General features: G+C 29.6%; 1 protein-coding gene across 1 annotated transcript in view; it reads right to left on the bottom strand.

Moving 5' to 3' along the window:
- Positions 1 to 16177: 16177 nt before the first annotated feature.
- The window catches only part of LOC145828574 (trehalase-like), a 67942-nt gene continuing 61092 nt past the window's right edge, over positions 16178 to 23027 (bottom strand). Inside the window, exons 14-16 of the mRNA XM_082936329.1 lie at positions 18782 to 18910; positions 16471 to 16594; positions 16178 to 16188 (exon numbers count right to left, since the gene is read on the bottom strand). Of these exons, the coding sequence (XP_082792455.1) occupies positions 16178 to 16188; positions 16471 to 16594; positions 18782 to 18910 (264 nt within the window). The remainder of the gene's footprint in view (positions 16189 to 16470; positions 16595 to 18781; positions 18911 to 23027) is intronic.

Genomic DNA, 23027 nt, shown 5'->3' with positions numbered 1-23027 from the left:
ATAACTTTGATAAGCTTTTTTAAAACTTAGATAAAATCTAATTTTAAGTTAAATGTATGATTTTTTTTTCAACTTAAAATAATTAAAGAAATTAATTTTTAAAGGAAAAAAAAATAGTATGCACTCTTTTTTAAACCCATTACTGCCAATATTAACCATGAAAATCATAGTCTACCATGGGCACCAAACCGTCTCCTCCCAAAGATTTCAATTGTTATGCTCATGTACGTTCACATTTTTCTTGTTGCCCTCTCTACAAGAGCAACCCTGAAAAGTGCAATAAAAAGGTCAATAATAGAACAAAAGGGAGAAGTTGTGAAAATGCTATAACTAACATATTTTCTTTTTCTAAAACTAAATGCGTTTAAAAAAGAAAACAAAAATAAGAAAAAAGACTTAACAACTACTTAAGTAAATAAAAAATCAATTAATAAATCTCACTTAGAAATAAAAATAAACAAAGTAAGTTTCAACTATATTGTTCAAAAACCCTAATCAATCTGTTACTCTAAAACAAACTCAACAATTATTTTAAAAAATTTAAAAATAATAATAAATAAATAAAAATAATAATCATACTTAATTATAAACTAACATAAAAAAAAGAAAAAAATTTAAGTTAGTAAATAAAAACTGCTTGTTCAAAAACTATACCCAAGACCAAATCAACTCTGCTCACACCCAGCCAACACAGCTGCCATTGATTTTTCTCAAAAAAATAAAAAATAAATAGAGAGTAAAACCTAATAACTAAGAAATCATTTTATGAGATACTATTTAAAACTGAAAATTAAGATTGACTTTTGTCTGATTGATTTCTGAGCAATACATTTTTCAGTCCAGATTGAAATGCTATAAGATAGTTTTGTTCTTTTAAGCTTTTTGGAATTTCCTCCCATACCTTACATCCAAGATATGACAAGGACTTAGAACCGTAAAGACTATTTACTCGAGGAAAAAAGTAATTTGTCTCTGAAAATCTCATTGAATGGTTGTGAATCTTGTTTATACTTGTAAAGTAAGGATTGAAATTAACAGGCAACATGCTTTTTTTGAATTTGTACATAAAGACTCCTAACTCATACCGAAACATGTTGATAGTTGCTGTATGTAAAACATTTTTAAGCTAAAAACTCAAAGGTCCTATTTTTAGCTCTTCTACAGTTTACCTTGAGCTTATTTTTCAAAGATTCTAGGCGGAAAGCTCTAAGAGGTAAGCCAACCTAACTAAAAATGTTTTATGACCTTAAAACACAATTTGGAACCCTTTTAGGAGATACTAATAAAGTACCATCACTTATAACATTTTTATATTTCTTCAGATCAACATGTTTTAGGATGAAAAATTTCTTTTGATATACAAAAATATTTTTAAATTAATTAAAACATGTAACCATAATCTAATTTTCCTTTAATTAAGCTTTCCTAATACCTGTTTTTTAAATATTATACTTGTATAGTGAAAAGTGTCCAGATGTAGCATACAATAAAATTTTATTGATTTCATAATCATTTTATTTATCAAAAATAAACCAACAAAATAATTTTATTATAATCTGTTTTCCAATTTATTAATTGATCTTTAAAAAGCTACAGTAAAAAATGTCATTTGCTCTGTTTTCATCTTACTAGTCTTTACAGAATTTAGTTTATTTTTTAACCATGGTTTCCACTTTTTAATATAAAAAAGCAAGCCTGAGTTCATAAAAAGTAGAAATAAGTATAAATTTGAGTCATATACTCAATAAAAATAATAATCAAAATGAAATAACTAAAAATACGTAAATAGTGACAAAAGCACATGATAAAAACACAACTTTAGAAAAAAAAACAATAACTCAAAACAACAAGCAGGAGATTTAGAAAAATTATTTAAATTAGTCGAGTTTGCCTGACTTTTTAAAAAGTGTCAAACTAGCTTGAGTTACCATGATTTTAGGACAGGCATGTAATTGATGAAAAAGTTTTTTTATGCAAAACTTTGTAGTGCAATAGAAGCTATAGCAAATAACTTTATCCTGTTTTTAATGTTTTTATTAACTTAAGATTTTTTAGATAATTTGTACTCATTCTATTACAAGTAGCTTTCTTATACAAACATTTTCTGACCTTTTTTTGTATCTTAGCCAGAAACAAATCTTAGCCAATTAAGATCTCAATCATTTGCTATGAAATTTATTAATTATTTTTCGCGGTATTTGAGTTAAAATATATAAGCTTGTAGTAACTTGATTGGTTAATAAAATAGGGTGGTTTCATAACTATAATCTAGTTAGTACTTAGACCAGGGCTATTCAAACTCATTCTCATAATTGCCCCTATCAAGGAATTTTAAAAAACAATTGCCTGCTTTATTACGTATTACCATCATCGTAGATCATTACCCATCCATTTACTTTTTTCCTTACGATATATGGCCCAGTTTAGGCAACCGTGACTTAGACAGAGTTAGTACTTAAACCTGCACAATAATAGATGAATTTTAATAATTTTAGTTTATATTTATTTTATTTCGTTGTTATTGACCTGTTTAAACAATTCCCAATTAAGATACTAATTTAAAGTAATTATCTTAAGTTGGATTACAGTCACCACTCGCAAATCTACGCACTTTCGTTTAACTAAGCAATTTAGAATTCTCACATGAAACAAAAAATGCTTGAAAGATCTGTAATATTGTAAATTTGCTGCAAAACCAGTAAAAATTCTCTAAAAATTTAAAGATATGAGTTTTATGTAAAGTATGCACTTTTCGGAAAAAAATGTTGGTTGTATAAATAGCTTTATGGTTCAAACATTTATTAAAACTAGTTTTAATTGACGCATATAAAAAGAAACTGATTTTTTGTTAACTTGCTTCGATTTTATATTTTAAAATGATTTTATCTGTTCTTTCAAGAAAAAAAATTTATATTATGTATTAGACACCATAAAAACTCTCATCTTAATTTAAGCGCGTTAATAATATTTTACATTGCGTTTTTAGATATTAGTAAGCATATAATATAAGCTTAGCAAAAAGTTTTATAAATTCTAACAATTTTTTAACCTTTTCGAATAACATATATAAGTAATTTAATATTTTAATATTTAGCAGGCATAGAAGCCAAATGTAGCTGAAACGCGGAAAATTTGTTAAAAAATGAGCTATTTTCCACAGCAGCTGTTAGCTTAGCATAAACCTCTTTTAATCCAAATTTTGAATTTTATAGCATAACAGCCCAAAGGGGAGTCACGTAAACGTAAAGGGGAATCCTGTTGTACAAAACATTTTGAAAAATAATTTATCAAAGTTTATAAACTGTAGTAACAATGCTTGACTACAAGTTGCAAGGTTTTAAATAATAAATTTAAACTGTGACAAGTTAAAACATAATAAAAGGTTTTAAAGGAACACTGCTCTTCAAATAAATTAAATTTGGAAATATTTTTAAAATAATCATGCTCATAATTTTTATAAGAATAATCATCAGTATTAAAAAGCCAATTTTTAGTATGTTTTAAAATTTCAATTAGTTATATATTTTTCATTTTTTCAGGTAGAAAATTAAATAATGTCATAATAAATTTGACAAATTAATCAATAAGTTTTTCAGCATAAAAAAAAACTATGCAGCAAAATGTTTACTCAAAACTTGTATTAAAGATTCTATTAAAGTTTTAACATTACATACTTATGCAACTATAAGAAATTTTAACTGTCTTTCTATTATAAATTTTATTATAAAAGTGGCTATCGGGGTGTACTGAAATCGCTATGTGTCCCTGCGTTGTGATAATAGTTAATAAGTTTACAAATTAACTAGTTGTAAATACTGAGAAGTTTAAATTTATTAAAGCACTATGACGTTTGCTTAACGATCAATTTTTAATACAAAATGCTATTCTTGTTGTAGCAACGGTCAGTTATTGATGAACTCTGATTGATGACAGCAGTTCCACCTTTGAATTGAAATGAATCTCTGAGTGGAATTCAGTTAAGCGTTTGAACTTTTGTAAATTTGTAGCATTAAAAGAAAGTGCCAAATTATAGATTAAACTTTGTTGCTTATTAAAGAAATTACCAAATTATTAAATTAATCTTTAGCTTTTTTAACTTTTTGTATAATTTTATATATGCTGACTTCAATGGCGACTCTAACGTGATATCGAACTCACAATCTCCCAGCAACATCCAAGCGACCATAAACAGCACTCATGACATAGAAGTAAGCGCGCAGACTAGGGAAAATAATGAAATTGTAGATTTAAATGCTTTAGATGAAGTTGATTTAGATGTTGAGGATTTAGCTCACTAATTAGAGCAAGCTAAGGTTTTAGAGAAAAAAAATAAACTAAAAAATGAACTAAAAGCAGTTTATAGGAGATTAGATACGAACAACACCATAAATGACAGCGGCCTCACCCTTAACAATCAGACCTCGCACGCTTTAGGCAAAATGTCAACACAAAGAAGTTTCAAGAATAAAACTCTTGAAAATTGTAAGCTTTTTCAAAAAATTGATGCCGTACGTGATCCGGCTGTGGAGTTACGTTTTTTTGCAGACCGGTGTACGGCTTATGGTACAACCTCTGAAATGGAGAAGTTTAAAATTCTCCAGAGAATTCGGCCCCGTTCTGATATAATAGACTTTGTTGAGACACATGACGAAGACAGAACGTATAACAGTCTTGTTAATTTTTTACAAGGCAAAGGTAGCAAATTGCCTCATATCTTAGGTGCAAGCCCATCATGGCCAGAACCAGTTCAATTCCAGGACTTGTTTTTGTCAGCTAAGCAATGGGCAAAATCTAAAGAGGAAGACAGAATTAAATACTTTATGCACAAACATGCCCCTAATAACTTAAAAAACAAAATTAAGGAATGTTTTGGGCTCGAATATAACGAGTTTATTAGGCGTACGGAGTTTATATGCGATAGTGAACAACAGAGGGTCTTTGAAAATTCTAAAAACTTTTTATACGAACCTCAGCGTTTCAAGCACAATAAGAAATACTCTTACAAACAAAAATGGCATGAGAACATCCCACAAAAAAGGGAACATTTCCGCAGCTATGAACACAATCGTAGTCAGGGGTATTTTGGGGAAGGCTATAACAAGCGCACGAATTACGAACAGAACGCGCTTTGTCACAAACATGCAAAGTTTGGAGATAGGGCAGACTATTGTGCTGCAGTTGCAACTTGCCCTATGTCCCCGTTACGGCAACAATACGATCAAAAAAACAATTTCCCATCTTCAAAACAATGAGAGGACATGAGGATGGGAACAGAGTTCCTCTTAATAAGCCTGTACAAGCCGTACCAATTCGTCCCTCTGCCGAACCATGGCAGCCTAGTAAGCCGTCACCTAAAACAAACTCTCACTCTTATTTGCGTAATGATATCACGACAAAACCAAATGTAAAAACTAATTGGTCGTTTGCTTTGTCAAATAAATCGTCTATTAATCCGAAAACTTTGCCTCAAAGTCTATTATTTGCAAAGGACAATGTTACAAACGTTCTTGTCTTAATTGACTCTGGATGCGAAGTTTCTATATTGCCTAAGAATCTAACAAATGGCATAAACCACTACTTTAAGCCGTTCAGTAGAACTATAAAGGGTATTAGCGACAATGAAATCCACCCCATACGGAGTGCCTGCGTTGACCTTAAGCTAGGTAATTTAAAAACCATTAAACATAATTTTTGGGTTACTTAAGAGTATAGGAGTTATGGCATTTTAGGTATGGACATTTTAATGTCAAACAAACTGATAATATGCCCTTTCACGTTGGAATTGACGCATCAATTATCTAACAAAACGACTAAACTTTTTAGGGCCGCTGACTTGCCTGCGTCGGTAGTTGTGTCAATTAATACGGGGGAAGTTAGGAATAGTAATAACATAACTACGTTAGAGACCAAGTGTGAAACACTACTGTTGAAATACCCTGAGCTTACAAAAATTCCTGATTATACTGCTCCAAGAAAACACAACCACTTTCCAGAAATTATAGTTGACAACTATAAACCGCGAATGATTAAGGCGCGAAGATGTAATTTAACTTGTCAACAAAAGGTAGATAAAAAATATTCAGACCTAATTGCGAGAGGTGCTGTTATAAAGGGAGATGCCAACATGTGTGCACCACCAATCACGGTAGTGCCCAAAAAAGATGGTGAATTGCGTATTTGTGTTGATTATCAGTATTGAATGCCCACACACGTCCATTTTCATACCCGCTACCGCGCATAGATACGCTCTAGGAAAGAATTCCGGGAGATACCAGTTTTTTCAGCACGTTAGATCTTAAAGAAGCTTACCTCTTCATCCAAACTAACCAAAATATGCTGCTACCATAACTAATTCCGGGGTATTCGTCCCTAAGGTGACTTATTTCGGGTTACGGAATGCGTCAACACGTTTCCAGCAGTTGGATAGTATCTTGTCCTCATGTGGGGCCTTCACTTTTGTATATTTGGTGATATTCTTGTGTTTTCAGATTCCGCGGACAGTCACATATCACATTTAAAACAGGTTTTAGAAACATTATCGACAAACGGTTTATTTTTAAATAAAGCAAAATGTTCTTTTGCTAGAACTAAGGTAGATATTTTGGGTCATACAGTAGGTGTTGACGGGGTTGATGTTATGGAATCTAAGGTAGAAGCGATAAAAAAACTACCGTTACCAAACACGCGCAAAGATTTAAAAAGGGTAATTGGTATGATCAATTACTATCATCGATTTATACCAAACATAGCCGAAATAACGGCACCGCATAGTGAAATTTCGGGGGGATCTAAGGCAAGCAATAGGGCAATTATCAAACTTACTGATGGTCAGATCAAAGCTTATCATGACACAATAGCTCTGTTAGTTGAAGCAGCAACAGTAAGCTATGAAGACCACACAAAACCCCTGATTCTCTTCACGGACAGCCACGTTGGCGCAGTTTTGGAACAAGAAGAGAGAAAGGGGGGAATGCAATCGCTTGCTTTTTTTTTCAAAGAAGCTCCCTCCATTTAAAAAGTACGTTCTACTTTTTATAAGGAACTTCGCGGGGTGTATTTGTCTCTTAAGCACTTCCAAAGCAGAATATTGGGGAGATCCTTAATAATACGTACTGATAGTAAATCAGTAGAAAGGGCAATTACAAACGAAGTGGGTAATCATTCTCAAGCGGAACATCGTTGGATATGCGCAATCAAGGAATTCAATCCAATAGTAAGGCATATAGATGACCATGATAATAGAGTAGCGGGTAGTTTAAGCCGACCCCCACAGTCGGCAATGCATGTTCGTGCGTATAACCAGGATTCTGACTTTGTTTATACGTCTGAGTCGGAGGCTGAAGACAGCAAGTCCGATTACGGTGATTTAGACGGTGAAGAGGAAATTTTAGGTAGTCCGTTAAATGAAGTGATCGGGGAAAATACGACTAGCTTTAATATGATAAATAGGGAAGTTATTGCGGTCTTGCAATGTAATGAACCGGAGCTAGTAGATAACGCACGTAACATGAAGAAAGCGGTCGAATATTTACACCCAGAAAATTTAGCGGTAGTGGTAGACGAAAATAATAAGCGGATCATTCTGCCCGAATCTCTTTGCCTAACAGCATTTATAATGGCCCATGATAGGTTGCACCTGGGTATTGATTAAACAATCGAGTCTATTGCAAAAGACTATTACTAGCCTACATTAATTAAAGATGTGACTCATTGGGTCTAAAGCTGTCAGGTATGTCAAGCGACCAAAGTAACAAGATATAATCGTCCAAAAAGTTTTTTTTTTCCAGACAATACGGATCGATTTTAGTTCGTTCACATAGATCTTGTCGGTCCTTTAAATGCGTCATCTTGTAATAATAAGTATATTCTAACTGCCAAAGACCGAGCCACAGGGTTTCTTGTAACTATGCCGATCACAGATAAGAAAGCTTTGACTATCAGGAATGCTTTTTTTCAATGCTGGGTAGGTCTATTTGGGATCCCTCAAATAGTTGTTTCTGATAACGGCCGTGAATTTGTTAACACCGCGTTAACCGAAGCGTTCGAGCAGTTAGGAATAGACCATCGTTTGGTATCCCCATACAGCCCTCAAACTAACGGTTTCATTGAGAGGCAACATAAGACTATCAATGTTGCACTTCGCGCGTTATCTGATAAGACAAATTGGGCTTTGCATTTGCCTCTGATAACGACAGCTTTAAACAATACCTTCGTTGAAGGTTCACCTTATACCCCAGCTCAATATGCTCTCGGGACGGCCCAGAATCTCTCAAGGAGAGTAATGTTCGACAAAATTAAGGGTACTGACGTTATCACCACACCCAACACTCTAGAAACTAAAGTATTTTTGAACATGATGGCTAAAATTGGTAGGCAATTTAAGCGACACAATAATAAATGATACTATGAACCAGGGATTTTCGAATGCGAATAGATTTGGCTTAGGAGACAAAATAAGCGGAAACTTAGCACACTCTACCATGGCCCATATAAAGTGCTTTCTTGTTCAGAGCAAAGTATGATTATTCAAAAGAATTCTGGGTTGGTAAAGGTTTCTATAAGGAACGTGAAAGCGTCTGTTCCAAGAGTTACGACTTGTGAGGAAACTAGAACATACAATTTAAGGGAACGAAAAGTCCCCATAAGTTATGCCGAAGCATCTAGCTCGGATGAATTCTAAGCATTCGGCGTAAGTATCTTTTTTTTACTGTTTTCAAGCGTTTATGTATATTTAAGGGTAGTGAATGGAAAACAACTGGTTATAATTTTATTTTCTTTCTTTTTATTGCTTTGGTAACTAGTTTATTTAATGATTCTATTAGTAGTTAATTTTCTTTTTAGTTATTAAAATATTATTTTTGGTTAAAATACCTGTACAAATTTAATACAAGTTTTTCTCTCTTTTTTAATTTATTTTTATTTATATCTTCAAAAGTGGTTTAATTTTTAATTTGGTACAAAAAAAAAATGACATGTCATTGATTCGTGACATTTGTGAAATCACCAGCAGTGTCTAGAGAAGTGTGCGAGTTGCAGGCGGGCAACCTGTTTCAGCTGCAAGAGAAAAGAAGCAGTTTAATGAGTTACGTCAGTAGTTGTTTAGCGAACCAGTATGTGTGTTTTTTTCCTGTCTACTCATGACCTAGAGGCTTATCGTTGGAGCCTGGCCAAGAATGCCAAAAAAGGGTAAAAAGAAAGGAAAATGTACTGAAATCGCTATGTGTCCCTGCGTTGTGATAATAGTTTTTAAGTTTACAAATTAACTAGTTGTAAACACTGAGAAGTTTAAATTTATTAAAGCCTATGACGTTTGCTTAACGATCAATTTTTAATACAAAATGCTGTTGTTGTTGTAGCAACGGTCAGTTATTGATGAACTGTGATTGATGACCGCAGTTCCACCTTTGAATTGAATCTCTGAGTGGAATTCAGTTAAGCGTTTGAACTTTTATAAATTTGTTGCTTTAAAAGAAAGTGTTAAATTGTAGATAAAACTTTGTTGCTTATTAAAGAAATTACCAAATTTTTAAATTATTCTTTTGCTTTATTAACTTTTTGTATAATTTTACTTGAGTTAATACGTATTTTTTAAATTACATTTGTCATTAAATATTGTTTATTAAATTGTGCTGTGTAACTTATAACCAGTTGTTTTTAATTTAAGCTTCTATTTAAGTGATTACTATACTATTAGAAATGATTAAGACTTAGAAGGGCTTAAGACAAAAAATAAGTTAACGGGTCTTGCAGATACTGAGCCATCAGTATCTGCTGACTTCAGGGGAAGTGTTTATCAACTAGCTTTAAAAATTCTTTACCTAAGTTTTTAATAACTGAAGAGCAATATGGAGGATTATACCACATTATATGTCGGTTGCGCGGTTTTTTGTGTTTTCATTCTACATCTAATTTTTAATATTTTAATTTACATTTAAAACCTCGATTTTGAATTCAGTGTCGTACGATGCTTTTTTTCGTTAAATATCCTTTCATTCGAATAGAGGGTACTTAAACGTTTTTGTGTCATTACTGGGAGGCATTTATATAGACATATAGATTCTATTTGAATAAGAATTGAAAATGTTTGTTTTTTAATAAACGAAAGATCTCTTCAAAGCGTTTGTATAAGACTGAGACTGATTTTTTTGATGGTTCTAACCATTTTTTATTTTTGTTTATCTAAATTTCAATCCCGTCCGGTCTTTAAAACTAAAAGAGGAAGACTACCTTCATCCCATTTTAATTTTTAAATACCTAGATATACTAACATTGAAATATAATAATTAGTTTAAAACTTTTTATAATAAAATTACAGAATACAAAATAATTAGAAAATTACCTTAAATCTATTCCTTTTTGGACAATCTTTTTATTTATGATGAAATTTAAAAGTCTTAATTTTCAAATAGCTTTATCTACTCTTCTATCATACTAATTTGAAGCACTTGTTATCTTTTAAAACTAAATAGAAACCCAAACACTAAGTTAAATAGTTGATCACATATTAATATACTTTGTAATTATAACTCTTTAGAAAATAAACTTTTTCTTGTTGAATTATGACAATTTTTAGGCCATATGATCAACCACTAATAAAAATATGTTTTTTATTTTCACCATGACAACTAAGCTAACTGTTTTAATGTATTTTTTAAATTATTTCTACTTAGTTTATATATAATTTTTTCAGATTACTTTACAAAACACAAAACAAAATGCCTACAAAAGACCATTTTATTAAAAGAAAGTTTCATTCTACAAATTTTAGACATTTTTTAAAAAGTTATTCACACTAATACTTTTATAATTGTGTAGGAAGAAATTTCAGAGAATTTAATAAAATATTTACGTTCTCTTTAGAATAAGTATAAAGTAAGACTATCATGCTTTTGGTCCTAAAATTGTTATAAGTATAACTAGTAACAACTGCTAAAAACTTGAGGTAAATAGCTTTATAAACCTAGAAAAGTCAAATATTTAATAGTTTATCAAAGTTTTTAGAAAATTAGCCTTAATGAAGTCTCCTGATTAAATTTTAAAGATTTTTTTCTAGTATGACTATTTCTAAAAATATGATCAAAGTTTTAAAATTCTTTAAATTTTGAATTTCAAAATATATTTATCAAGGGCCCATGTTTGATTTTGTAAAATAAAAGGTTATTCTTTGTGGCATAAGGAAACCTGGTAATTGTGTGCTGAAATCGCTAACTGTCCCTGCTTTGTGATAATAGTAAACTTACTTACAAATTAATTATTTTGCAGCACTGCAAAGTTTAAATTTGTAATAAGCACTATGACGTTTGCTTAACGACTTATTTTTAATGCAAAAGCTGTTTTTGTTGTAGCAACGGTCAGTTACAGATGAACTCTGATGAATGACACATCATTTTCTGCCACTTTGAATTAAATTGAATCTTTGAGTGGAATTCAGTTAAGCGTTTGAACTTTTATAAATTTGTTGCTTTAAAAGAAAGTACCAAATAATAGACTGATTAAACTTTGTTGCTTATTTAAAAATTTACCAAAATATTAGAGTATTATTTAGTTTTATTAACTTTTTGTACAATTTCACTTGATTTAATACGTCTTTTTTAAAATAACATTTTTTATTAAATATTGTTTATTAAACTTTGCTGTGTAACTTGTAACCAGTTGTTTTTAATCAAAGTTATTATTTAAGTGGTTACTATATTAATAGAAATGATTAAGACTAAGAAGGGCTTAAGATAAAAAATAAGTTAACAGGTCTTGCAGATACTGAGCCATCAGTATCTGCTGACTTCAATGGTGACTCTAAAGTGATATCGAACTCACAACCTCCCAGCAACATTCAAGCGACCATAAACAGCGCTCATGACACAGAAGAAAGCGCGCAGACTAGGGAAACTAATGAGATTGTAGATTTTAATGCTTTAGATGAAGTTGATTTAGATGTTGAGGATTTAGCTCGGATTTTAGGTTTGTAGTCTGATAATCGAATTGGTTTGATCAAATCTTATGTTAAGCTTGAGCTTGTCTAACGGCATACGAAAGTCCAGGCTTAGGCTCTGTAGACTTATGCCGGTGTTTAGTTTATGTTTTATGTATATTTACTATGTATTTTAATTATCTACACTACTGTAATTGAATCACTTGTTCTGTTTTGTTCTCTTTATATATTTAGTTTTTGACAATTTTTTGCACTTTATTTAAATCTCAATATCAATAGTATATTAACATAGTTTTTTCTTTAAGCTAATCATGAATTTAGAAGTAAAATAAAATTAATTGTAACGTAACCATGTCTTATTTAAAGTACTTAATAGTTTTTACTTAAAATTTATCTACAAAGAACGATACCTAAATTGTTTTGTCGATAAATAATTTACTGTAATCTACTGCTTACTTTAATATAGGAGTCGGTTCCAAAGTTGTCAAAGTGCTAAAGTTATTAAGTAATTTGAGGACTGGAGCGAAATAATCTTTTTTTTTTGTTTGAAATTAAAATTTCATACTCCACTAATTTAAGCAATTCGCTTTAAAAAGTATGGTCTGTATTCTTACAAAGGTAACTGAACAATTTTCTACAAAAACTGCTCGAGGGCTGCAATGTAAAAGTTTTCAATAATGCAGTGCATACTTTTTTCATTCATATTTAAAACTTTATTAATACTACACTGCACCATACAACCATCAACAACATCAACGCGTCACTCTGCGAACTGGTATTGTCTTTATTATATCCAGTCAGACAGAATAGTCACGATGAACCGTTTGTATCAGTACAACTTAAGGGTCGGCAAACTGCGGCCCGCGGGCCAAATGCCACCTTCAAAGTAAAAATATGCGGCTTGTGAGTTACTTTACAGCTAAAATAATACTTTTTTATAACACTCACAACTAGACTCTTAATTTATAAGTACTTATTACTAGTGCTACTTCATTACTTATCTTTACATGTATGGTTTAAAATAGCATGTTTAAAGATTACAACAATTTTATTAGATTAATTGCAGCCCGCGAAGATTTTATCCTATATAGTGCAGCCTGCGAGCAACATTTTTTTCAAAATTTAGCCTGCGACTTATAAAAGGCTGTTGGTTCCCGTCTAAAATACGTGTATAAGTGCGTTAGCACTAACGTGTTTGTTTAGTGGTAACAGTTAGATAGTTAAACAACTTTATAAAAATATTTTTTAGAATAATCTTGTAAATTTAAACACAACGTATAATTGTATTATGTCTAAATAGGTATTTTGTACATATAACTGTTCTTTAATCAAAGAAAAAAAAGTTGCAATTGTTTATTTAAATATGTATAACAATGATAAAAAGTGATAATAATAAAGCGAAGTTTATTTCACACGACTTTGCTTTGCCACTAGTTCTCACTGAAAAAATACTTTTAGCAATAAAGTAGTCAAACTAAAAATAGTAACACCAAACAACGGTTGTTTTATTTAAAGTATGACTTTACTTATTTTGGTATAATTTTTATAGTCAACTATAGAAATTAGAACAAAAAATGTTGTAAAAATCCTAAAGCTTATCTAAAACTTTATTTTGCCTAATAGTTGTTATAGTGTTTTTATGTTGAATTAAACAGTGATAGTATAAAGTTTAAATAACATATAGCATATTATTCTGTTAAATAGTAAACAACTTTAAAAAAAGGTGATTTTTTCTAACTTACATTTTTCTAAATATTAAGTATATAGTTATTTGTGTCAACTTGAAATATTGCTCAAATTGTTTAGTAAAAAGCTTATTTAAGTAATATACGTACTTTTTTACTATTTTATTTGTGACCGGTTTCGGTGAGAAAAATTCTGACCTTATCAAGCAATAATAATTAATGAACTTTAACGCAAGATCAACAACAACAGCACCCGAGACAGCCTACGACCGGTTTCGTCCTAGTTAGGACTTACCTGGTAGGCATAGTTATACCGCTGTTAAGATCTTACCGAGCGGGTTTAAGTACGAAGTACTGAAGTGACCGTTTGTCGGTAAAAAAAAAAAAAAAACAATTAACAAAATAATGAACTGCACTCTAATAAGACCGTTTATATGATAATTTAAACTTGCTCATGCTCGAAAACATAAACAAAAACTTAGATGTAGCTTATTTCAAATTTTATAAATGCATAATTAGCTAAAGTAAATTCTTTAGTTGTTTTTAGTAAATTATTGTAGCAAAAAAAAGTTTAAATTAAAAGTTATCTAAAAAAAAACATTTGAAAAACTTCAAATATATCAACAAGTATTAACAAAACATGAACGAAACTGTAAAAATAATGAAATAGTCAATATTACTTATACTTATATATAATAATAAATAATGAGCTTTACTACACGACCAACAACAACAGCATCCGAGACAACCTACGACCGGTTATTAGGACTCATTTGGAAGGCATAGTCGTGAGAAATCGCTGTTGACATCTAACCAAGCGGGGTTAAATATAATGCACTGAAGCAACCCTTTGTATGTAAAATCCAAAAAAATTGACGCTGCCAAATCGTTCACAGACAAACTTCTAATAAAATGTCAGCTTATTGTGAGATTTTAGTCTACGCTCGTTTGATCAGTTTTTAGCAACATTTATTTCAGCCATTATCAAACAATTTTGAGATGTTTCGCGTAGTTATAATGATATTCGTTTTGTGCTGTTTATTAATATAAACTTGTTTCTGTGTCAGTTTTTATTCAACATCTAAATTTTTGGTTTTGTTTTAAGTTTAAGTTATAATGTAAACAACATTGTAAGAGAGCAGTTTACTATTTTGTTAACTGCTTAACAAGTACATATTTTTCTCACCAAAATCGGTAACAAATAAACAAGTAAATTAGTACGTATATTAAACGAATATTTAGTTAAATTTTTACTAAGATAAGTGTAACGAATTCGAACTTTGTTATCAAATTGTATTTTAGTTTTCGGCCATTTTTGTGTGTTGGCGATTAATGTTTTTATTGAGGTTTTGTTGATGTAAGCTGTTTTTACTTTAACTTTGATAGTGTCAACCTGTATCTGAAAGTTTCTTTATTGCTTTTATTAATGGAAATTAAAAAGATTAAAATATTTATAACTCTCTAGCTCTTGTATTTAGTTCAATAAAAAGTAACTTAGCTCTATATATATAAGTAATTCCTAAGACAGGCCATAGGGTTACTTGAGAAACATATTTTCTAAGAAAATAATTACCTTAGTTTTAATTTTTTATGTAATCAGTACTTTATTGTAGAAATCATTCAACCAGGCAATTTTGATATAATCTATTAGTTAAAATAAAACGAAAAAAGTATTTGTTTATCGCGAATACTAAAAAATTTAGGCTTAAACGTTGCTACATATCCAATACATCATATAATAAAAGATTGGTTAAGGGTTGATTGAAATCTCTAGAATATAGAAGGCGGGATATTTGATTTATTAACTCTTTATAAAATTATTGATGGCAAATATAAGGTTTCTTTTTTCATTCAATTTTTAGTTTTTTCATAATAAATATCAGTTATTAGGAAATAATAGAAAAATAAAATGTATACACAATTTTAATAACAGTCAGTTACAAGGTTAATTTTTTCACAGAGCAATGACAATGTGGATCAAGTTACCACAGGATGTGGTATCGTGTGAGAAGGTGGAACATTTTTGCTCAAAACAAAAAAGATTTTATTTGAAAAATTCAAATGTCAGTAAAATTCAATAACTTTGCACTAAAAACAAAAACATCTTTTATAATATTTATTACATTTAAATTAACTACTGATTCTTTCATTTTTCTATTTATAATATTAATTATTTTTATTATCACGCTTTTCCCCTAACAGACTTTTAAATTTATTTTATTAATCTTGTTCAAATGTGTTATGTCTTATAAACAATGCTTTTGAAAGGTTATCTATTGTACTTTTCTATGAATATGCATATACTATTTATTTTTTGTATGTACTAAGTTATCACCTTTTATATTAAATAAATAAGTTTAAACTTAATAATTAGTTCTTTATAAGTTTATCTTTGTTTATTTTTTGTTTATGTTTATTTATTATGTTACATTGTTGAATATAAATTTATTTTATTTTCTTCTTGTGTGTCCTGTTTAAGTAGCTCAGATTTTGATGCCTTAGTCCAACATTGCACAATAAACAATATAGCAACAATGATAAAAAGTAAATAATTTTAGTCTCTTCAACTTGAACCTAAATTTAAATTAAGAGGTTGTACAACATTAGTACTAAGTGTTTAAAATTGTACACACAATTATTATGTCATTTTTTATGGCTACATTATTAAATTTTTTATCAAAGTATACTTTTGTTTCATTTTGTTATTTACAAAGAAATGTTGTTGAAAATGCTTAATTGAAAGATCTTTACAAATAATTATTTATTATACAATGTTTTCAGTTAAATTTTTTCTATTTAACTTACACAAGCTCAAAGAATTAACGTTAATTTTTATTTAAAGTATCTAAAACAAACCGGTTAAGGATGAGTTGTAACGGTTTATTAGATTAAGAACTACTGCGTTTGTCCATCCAAAACCCTCTTGTACATTGTATTCACCACCACTTCCTGCCATTCCGTTACTATACCGAACATCATACTAGATTTTAAGATAAAATTTAGTAAGTTAGTTTAAAAGTTGTGGGTTTATTTAATAATGTTAAGATTTAAATAGATGTAATGCGTTAAAAATTAAAACATGAGTAATATAGATATGGTTACTAAACTAAAATAAAAACCATTATCAAACTAAATAATGTTTTTCGAAGAAACTACATTCAAGGTTGTTTAGTTTAAAAAATGAACGATCTGTAAAAAAATAAAATACGATATAAAGAGCTACATAACTCTACATCCAACTATCTCACTCATAGCACAAAAAGTATTGTTTGAAGAAGATTGATAAAGTATCAAATTGAACTTTTGAATGATTACATATAATCTTATCGTAATAAAACTTTAAAAGTACTATTATAGGACTCTACAGCCTGGAATCTATATTGATTGAGGAAGAGTGACCTAAGTTAAACACGCAAATAGCATTAAATGGAAAGCAAAATTATTAACAATTTATTAATATATCTTTACTTTAGTTTTACTTGCTTAACCTCTAAAGTTTGTATTAATTAGAATTTGTTCATACGTCATAACTTAAACTTATGTAGTTCAAGAATCAAATAGGTCCTGTTAAGTTTATTTTTGTGTTTGCTACAAAAATGCAGTCTTTGTAGGAAGTTATTTCTTGCAGTATTTGCACTAAAACTTTCAGTTTGCTTTGCTGCTCCTTTACGTGCTTACATTACCATGTTTTATCTTGAGCATGAGGTAGTAATACAGGGGACTCATCCTAGACTTTTTTCCCGGTAAAGTCTTACAGGTAGCAGTCCTTTACATCTAAAAGGTATTTTTCCGTTGTTGCTGACCATCTATGCCTATCTATTTCTCTTGTAGGTCATTTGATAAATTCTGCGTTAACTTTGTAAAATTTTTGTTATGAATCTCAAAGTTTACGATAGCTGAAAAACACTCTGGTTTTCCATTTCCTATAACATATCCAGTGTTTCTAAAAGCAAATAAGAGGATTAACGTTCTTAATGTAAATGTATTTCTAAATCAAACTGCTGTCATTTTTTGTTTCAGTATTTAGAATGTACTTGTCTTCTATAAGTTATTAATATTGAACAATTTACCTTTCTTTTTAACCTTTTGATCTTCCACATTGAACATTGGATCTTCCTCATCAACCATAGGATTTTCCGCATTAATTACTGGATCTTTGATTACAGCCGCTGATTTTGTCAATTCAGCTACGCAGTGAACAGATTTTATCAATAACCAATTGCGACCATAAAATCTCCTAGCTTGTCTTCCGCATGTTTATGTAGTTGAATTCATGCATACTCATTGCTTATTTGTAACCCTTATTTAAACGCTACCAATATCTTATAAACCCTAACCATGTCGTTTGACTGATCTGCTGGTAAATTCTTAGTCGATTTAGTTGGAGTACATTTATAACACCTAAATGATTAGGTTAGTTAAATGAGTGGTTGCTGTGTTTGTCTTTAGTTATCATATAAAACTGTTTTTTTTGTTCTATTTCTTAATTTTAGTAATTTAATTCTAATAATTTTAAATCAGTTTGAAAATAAAAATCCCATTATACCGGGGTTATAAAATATATTCTCACTTTAAAATAATAACTTTCAGAAAGATGTAGTAGCATCCTTCAAACCACACCCCTATAGTATAGAAACTATTAGTATTTCCGTAAAACAAATCATTACAGTGATATCATCCTTATTTAAGCGAAAACCAATGAAGCAAAAAAAAAAAGAAGCTTAATAATGGTATCCAAAATTTAGAGATACCACCTTTTAGTCTTGTAACTGTTTTTTTAAGCTGTTTGATCAATAATAACTTCAGCTACTTAACATTTTTACTGCTTACTTTTTCTTTTGTAAAATATAACCGCTATAATCACAAGTATCGTAAATTATAAAAAGGTCGTAACGTAATTGTTATTTAAACTTGTGTAGGCTTATTCTGTGACAAAACAGGATAATTTAAGAAAATATTTTATGGTTATACTTTTAACTAAAAGCTAAAAAAAAGGTTATTATGGACTATAATACACAATTAAAAACTTTCGAATAAGACTAGTTGATATAGTAATAACTGAAAACAGTAAACTGAAAAAAACAGAAGTACTATTTTAATTGAAATGTAAAAACTAGGTAAGTTTAAAATAAACTCATACAAATTAAGAATTTTCAAACTTGTAAACCTTTTCAAACATACTACTAGTTTGTTGATATTGTTCGTAATTGCAATTGATCCATTTTTGCGCTTGTTTATAAGCTTCTTTTCGTAGTTTTTCGTTCTTACTTTCCGCAAGTCCTTCTATAACCATATGCTGTTAATAACAGATTTTTTTTAAATTCCGTTTCGGTGTATATTTAACATAAGTTAAAGAAAACTAAATAATTAAATGCAAAGTTTTCAAGTTAATATAAAAACATACTTTATAACTGTTTAGCTTCATAACTAAATAACTTTAGCTTTAGAAAGAATAGGCAGACATTTGCTGGTCACGGGCCGAATTTTAAAAACAAACATACTCGCAGGCCGCAGTTATAGTTTTTATAACAGACCCGAAATATCTAGAGTACGTTTCGAATTTTCCGTAAAATTTACCTTAGATTTTTTGCTTAAGTTTTGCATTTTCGTGAAATTTAGAAAAAAAATAAAACCCTCATTTTAACTCTGCAGTTTAAACCCTAGAATATCTGGTGTATGTTTCAAAATATTCATTCGCGGGAAAAAACTGCATGTTTGCTGGCCACAGGTTTTACCTTCATGGGCCGCATCTTTTTTTAAAAATCATGCTCATGGGTTGCAGTTTGCCGAGTCTTGAGCTATAACAACAACATATTTAAAAAAAAAACACTTAACAAAAATAAAAACAATTTAGATGTGTTCCTCTTAAGTAATTTAATTCTAAGTTTTCAAAGTCAAAGAAGACACACTTTAAAAACTAAACTAAAATTAAAAAACTTTTTTATTAACAAATGTATAACACAGTAATTAAGAAAGTAATAATATGTTTCAATAAGTATTTAAAATACTACAAAGTCAAAGAAGTTGTGCAGTCATTAGTGAAGAGGTGGGCAAGTTTCTAATAAGCGGATCAGATTAACCAGAAAAATATTTCGCCGGCGAGATTTGCATTAAAAAATAAGTTACTGCGAAATTTTGTAACATTTTGTTAAAGAAAATTAAAAAGTCTCGTTAGAAGTAAAGTTGCAATTAAAAGACAGTTTAATGAGCACTACTGTTTATTAAAAAATAAACTAAAAGCACGTTTCAAAATATTTTTTATCTAGAAAGCTCAATTCTATTTTATAGGCAAAAGATATTTTTAAGCCAAAAATTGTGTTGGATCCAAAAGTATCTGTTGGCCATACGTTACCATCCCTAAAGTAAAGCTATAAACAAAATTACAGGTATGAACATAATTAAAATAAAATTAGAATTAAACAAAATATAACTATAATGAAAAATTTAAAACTGAGATGGTTAATAAATTTAATTTTGATAACTAAAAATTTTTTTTTTTTTCACAAACGCCAACTTAACAGTCATAATGAAAAGTCATAATAAAAACAGTCATAATGAAATATTGTATATTATTAAATTAGGTCAAGAGTAACATTCAAATATCTTTTCTTAAATTAAATATATTAAGTAACTCAACTTGCATGAAATAATGCACTATTGTTAAAAAGTGCCCAGCTTTTAAAATAAAACACGCTATATGTTGTTTTACGACAAATCTAAAATAAATAAAAAAATTCAATGTTGAACTTTGACAACCTTATGAAAATGCAAAAATATTTGTATTCAGTAACTTGATTTCTGTGAAAATATCAGTGAAATTGTTTACACAATTTCTAATTGTTTAATTTATTAAATTTAGTCAATAAAAAACGAAATCCTGTTAATTGAACGAAATAAAATTGCTCAAAAAATTAGGTCTGAGGACCAGCTGTACGAAAAAACTTTTTGGTTATCGAGTGATACTTCATGGATAAATATTAATTTTTTGTCCAAGACAGAAATTTCATATGACTAAAATACAAAATAAAATAACAAATCAAAATATAAAGTACTCACATGAAATTTGTAGAAATACTGATTCATAAGATTAAACCGTCTTTGATCATTCTAAAAAATATTTAACAATTACACTACCATATATTAAAACATAATACTGTGACGTAACTATTAAATATTTTTTCGAATTTTTAACGACGGTTTAGTCCATGAATCAGTATTTATATAACTTTCATGTTAGTGCTTTATATTTTGATTTGTTATTTTATTTTGTATTTTACTTTACTTTAACATAAGACTAGGAACTTAAATAACTATTAAGATATCGTAACTTAAGGGGATGACGGCCTCGCAATAATAAACAGAAAAAGTAACCAAGAGCTAGAGAGGTTAAAAGAAGAACAATAAAAACTTTTAATGAACTCGGTTTTAAAATAACAATTAATATGGGTGCGACTAAATGTAATTTCCTAGATATATCCCTAAATACTGCTAACAATACATTCAAACCATACCAAAAAGAAAACTCCAATTATACTAAGAACTATTCAAACCATCCGTCCATTATCAAAAATAACCTCCAAAAAATGATCGAAAAAACACTCAACAGACTATCAAAAACCGAAGATATTTTCAAAGAATCAATAACTGGATACCTGAATGCTTTAACTAATTCAAATTTCAAACACAAACTTAAACATTCAAGCCATACAAAAAAGAAAACTCCAGCATCAATTATATTAACAAGTATTCGAACCATCCGTCCATTATCAAAAAGAACCTACCAAAAATGATCAAAAAAGACTTAATAGACTCTCAAAAACCGAAGAAATTTTCAATGAATCAACAACCGGATACCAGAATGCTTTAACTAATTCAAATTTCAAACACAAACTTAAATATTCAAACCATCAAAACGATCGAAACAAAAAGAAACCAACACGAACAAGAAAAACAATCTACTTCAACCCACCCTACTGCCAGTCAGTAAGAACCAATATAGGTTAAGCTTTTCTGCAACTAATAGATAAACATTTTTAAGAAGGTCACAAGTTAAACAAAAAAATAAATAGAAATAATTGTAAAATTTCTTATAGCTGCATGAGCAATATTAAGAAATTATTTCAAAAACATAATCGAAAATACTTAAAAACAAAAAAACCAAACGATGAAGAAAACCAAACATTTTGCAACTGTGGAACAAAAAATATATAGCCTTTTGTAAAGACAATGTCCTCCAACTTTCTTTTAATAAGTATATATTCTTTTAAGTGTGTAATATTTACCGTCTTTGTTAAAAGATGACATTTTACAGCCTTGAAAAGTGTTTTACACAAGTATTTAATAAAAGTAAAAGAAGTTTCTGCGCAAATGGAAGAACTAGAGCCAATTCTTTCGAATCATTTCTGCATATTATCTTAGTTTTGCTAAATGCAGCGCGTTTCTCGTAATGTAAGGGGCAAAGTTGCCAGTATGGTGTATTTTTAAAATTACAAAGTTTTCCAGTTATTATGTCATCTGTTTCATCATTTCAGTCGAAGTTCGCTATTGGTAGGACATTTTATGGGTACTATTGTATGGGTAGAACTACTGCAATGAAATCTGCCAATAATTTGATATAATGTCATTAAAATTATGGGTAGTATTGAGATGTTGCTGCAATTAAATGAAAAATAAAACAGTGTCTAGGCCAGAGTTTCCCAAACTTTTTTGCAAATGGCCCCCTTTAAAGAATTTGAAAAAGCAATGGCCCTCTTCAACAAGATTACTCTTTTTTTTTGCTCTTCATCTGCAACTCAAGAATATCTAGTGTAAATTTCTAAACTACCATAAAATACACATAAGACCTTTTTTTTTGCTCTTCATCTGCAACTCAAGAATATCTAGTGTAAGTTTCTAAACTACCATAAAATACACATAAAACCTTTTTTTTTTGGACTTCATCTGCAACTCAAGAATATCTAGTGTAAGTTTCTAAACTACCATAAAATACACATAAAACCTTTTTTTTGCTCTTCATCTGCAACTCAAGAATATCTAGTGTAAGTTTCAAGTTATAGCCTCATGGCCCCCCTGTGGCTCCTTTACTGCTCATGCCCCCCCCCCCCCCCCTCTTCCCTCTTTGCTACTTGTGGCCCCATGAGTATCTGTCATGGCCCCCTAGGGGGCCGCTTGGCCCACTTTGGGAAACCCTGGTCTAGGCCTTATATAAATATTATAGATAGTTTTTGTAGTTAAAATTTTATAAACAAAAAATAAAAAACAACTTATATACAAACAATCTAATTGTTTTATTTATATGTACATTTATTTAAATTATATTTTGTAAACTAACAAAAGTAGTGACTAGACTTTTTAAAAGATTATGGATATTTCTTTTATATAAGATTTAATAAAGAAAAATAAAACTTGTACAC

The sequence above is a fragment of the Thalia democratica genome, chromosome 2 (assembly GCF_965202585.1).
Source record: "Thalia democratica chromosome 2, ktThaDemo2.hap1.1, whole genome shotgun sequence".
NCBI classification, from domain to species: Eukaryota; Metazoa; Chordata; class Thaliacea; order Salpida; family Salpidae; genus Thalia; species Thalia democratica.
The sequence above is the reverse complement of the archived record's forward strand: the minus strand, read 5'-3'. Positions and strand labels throughout refer to the sequence as shown.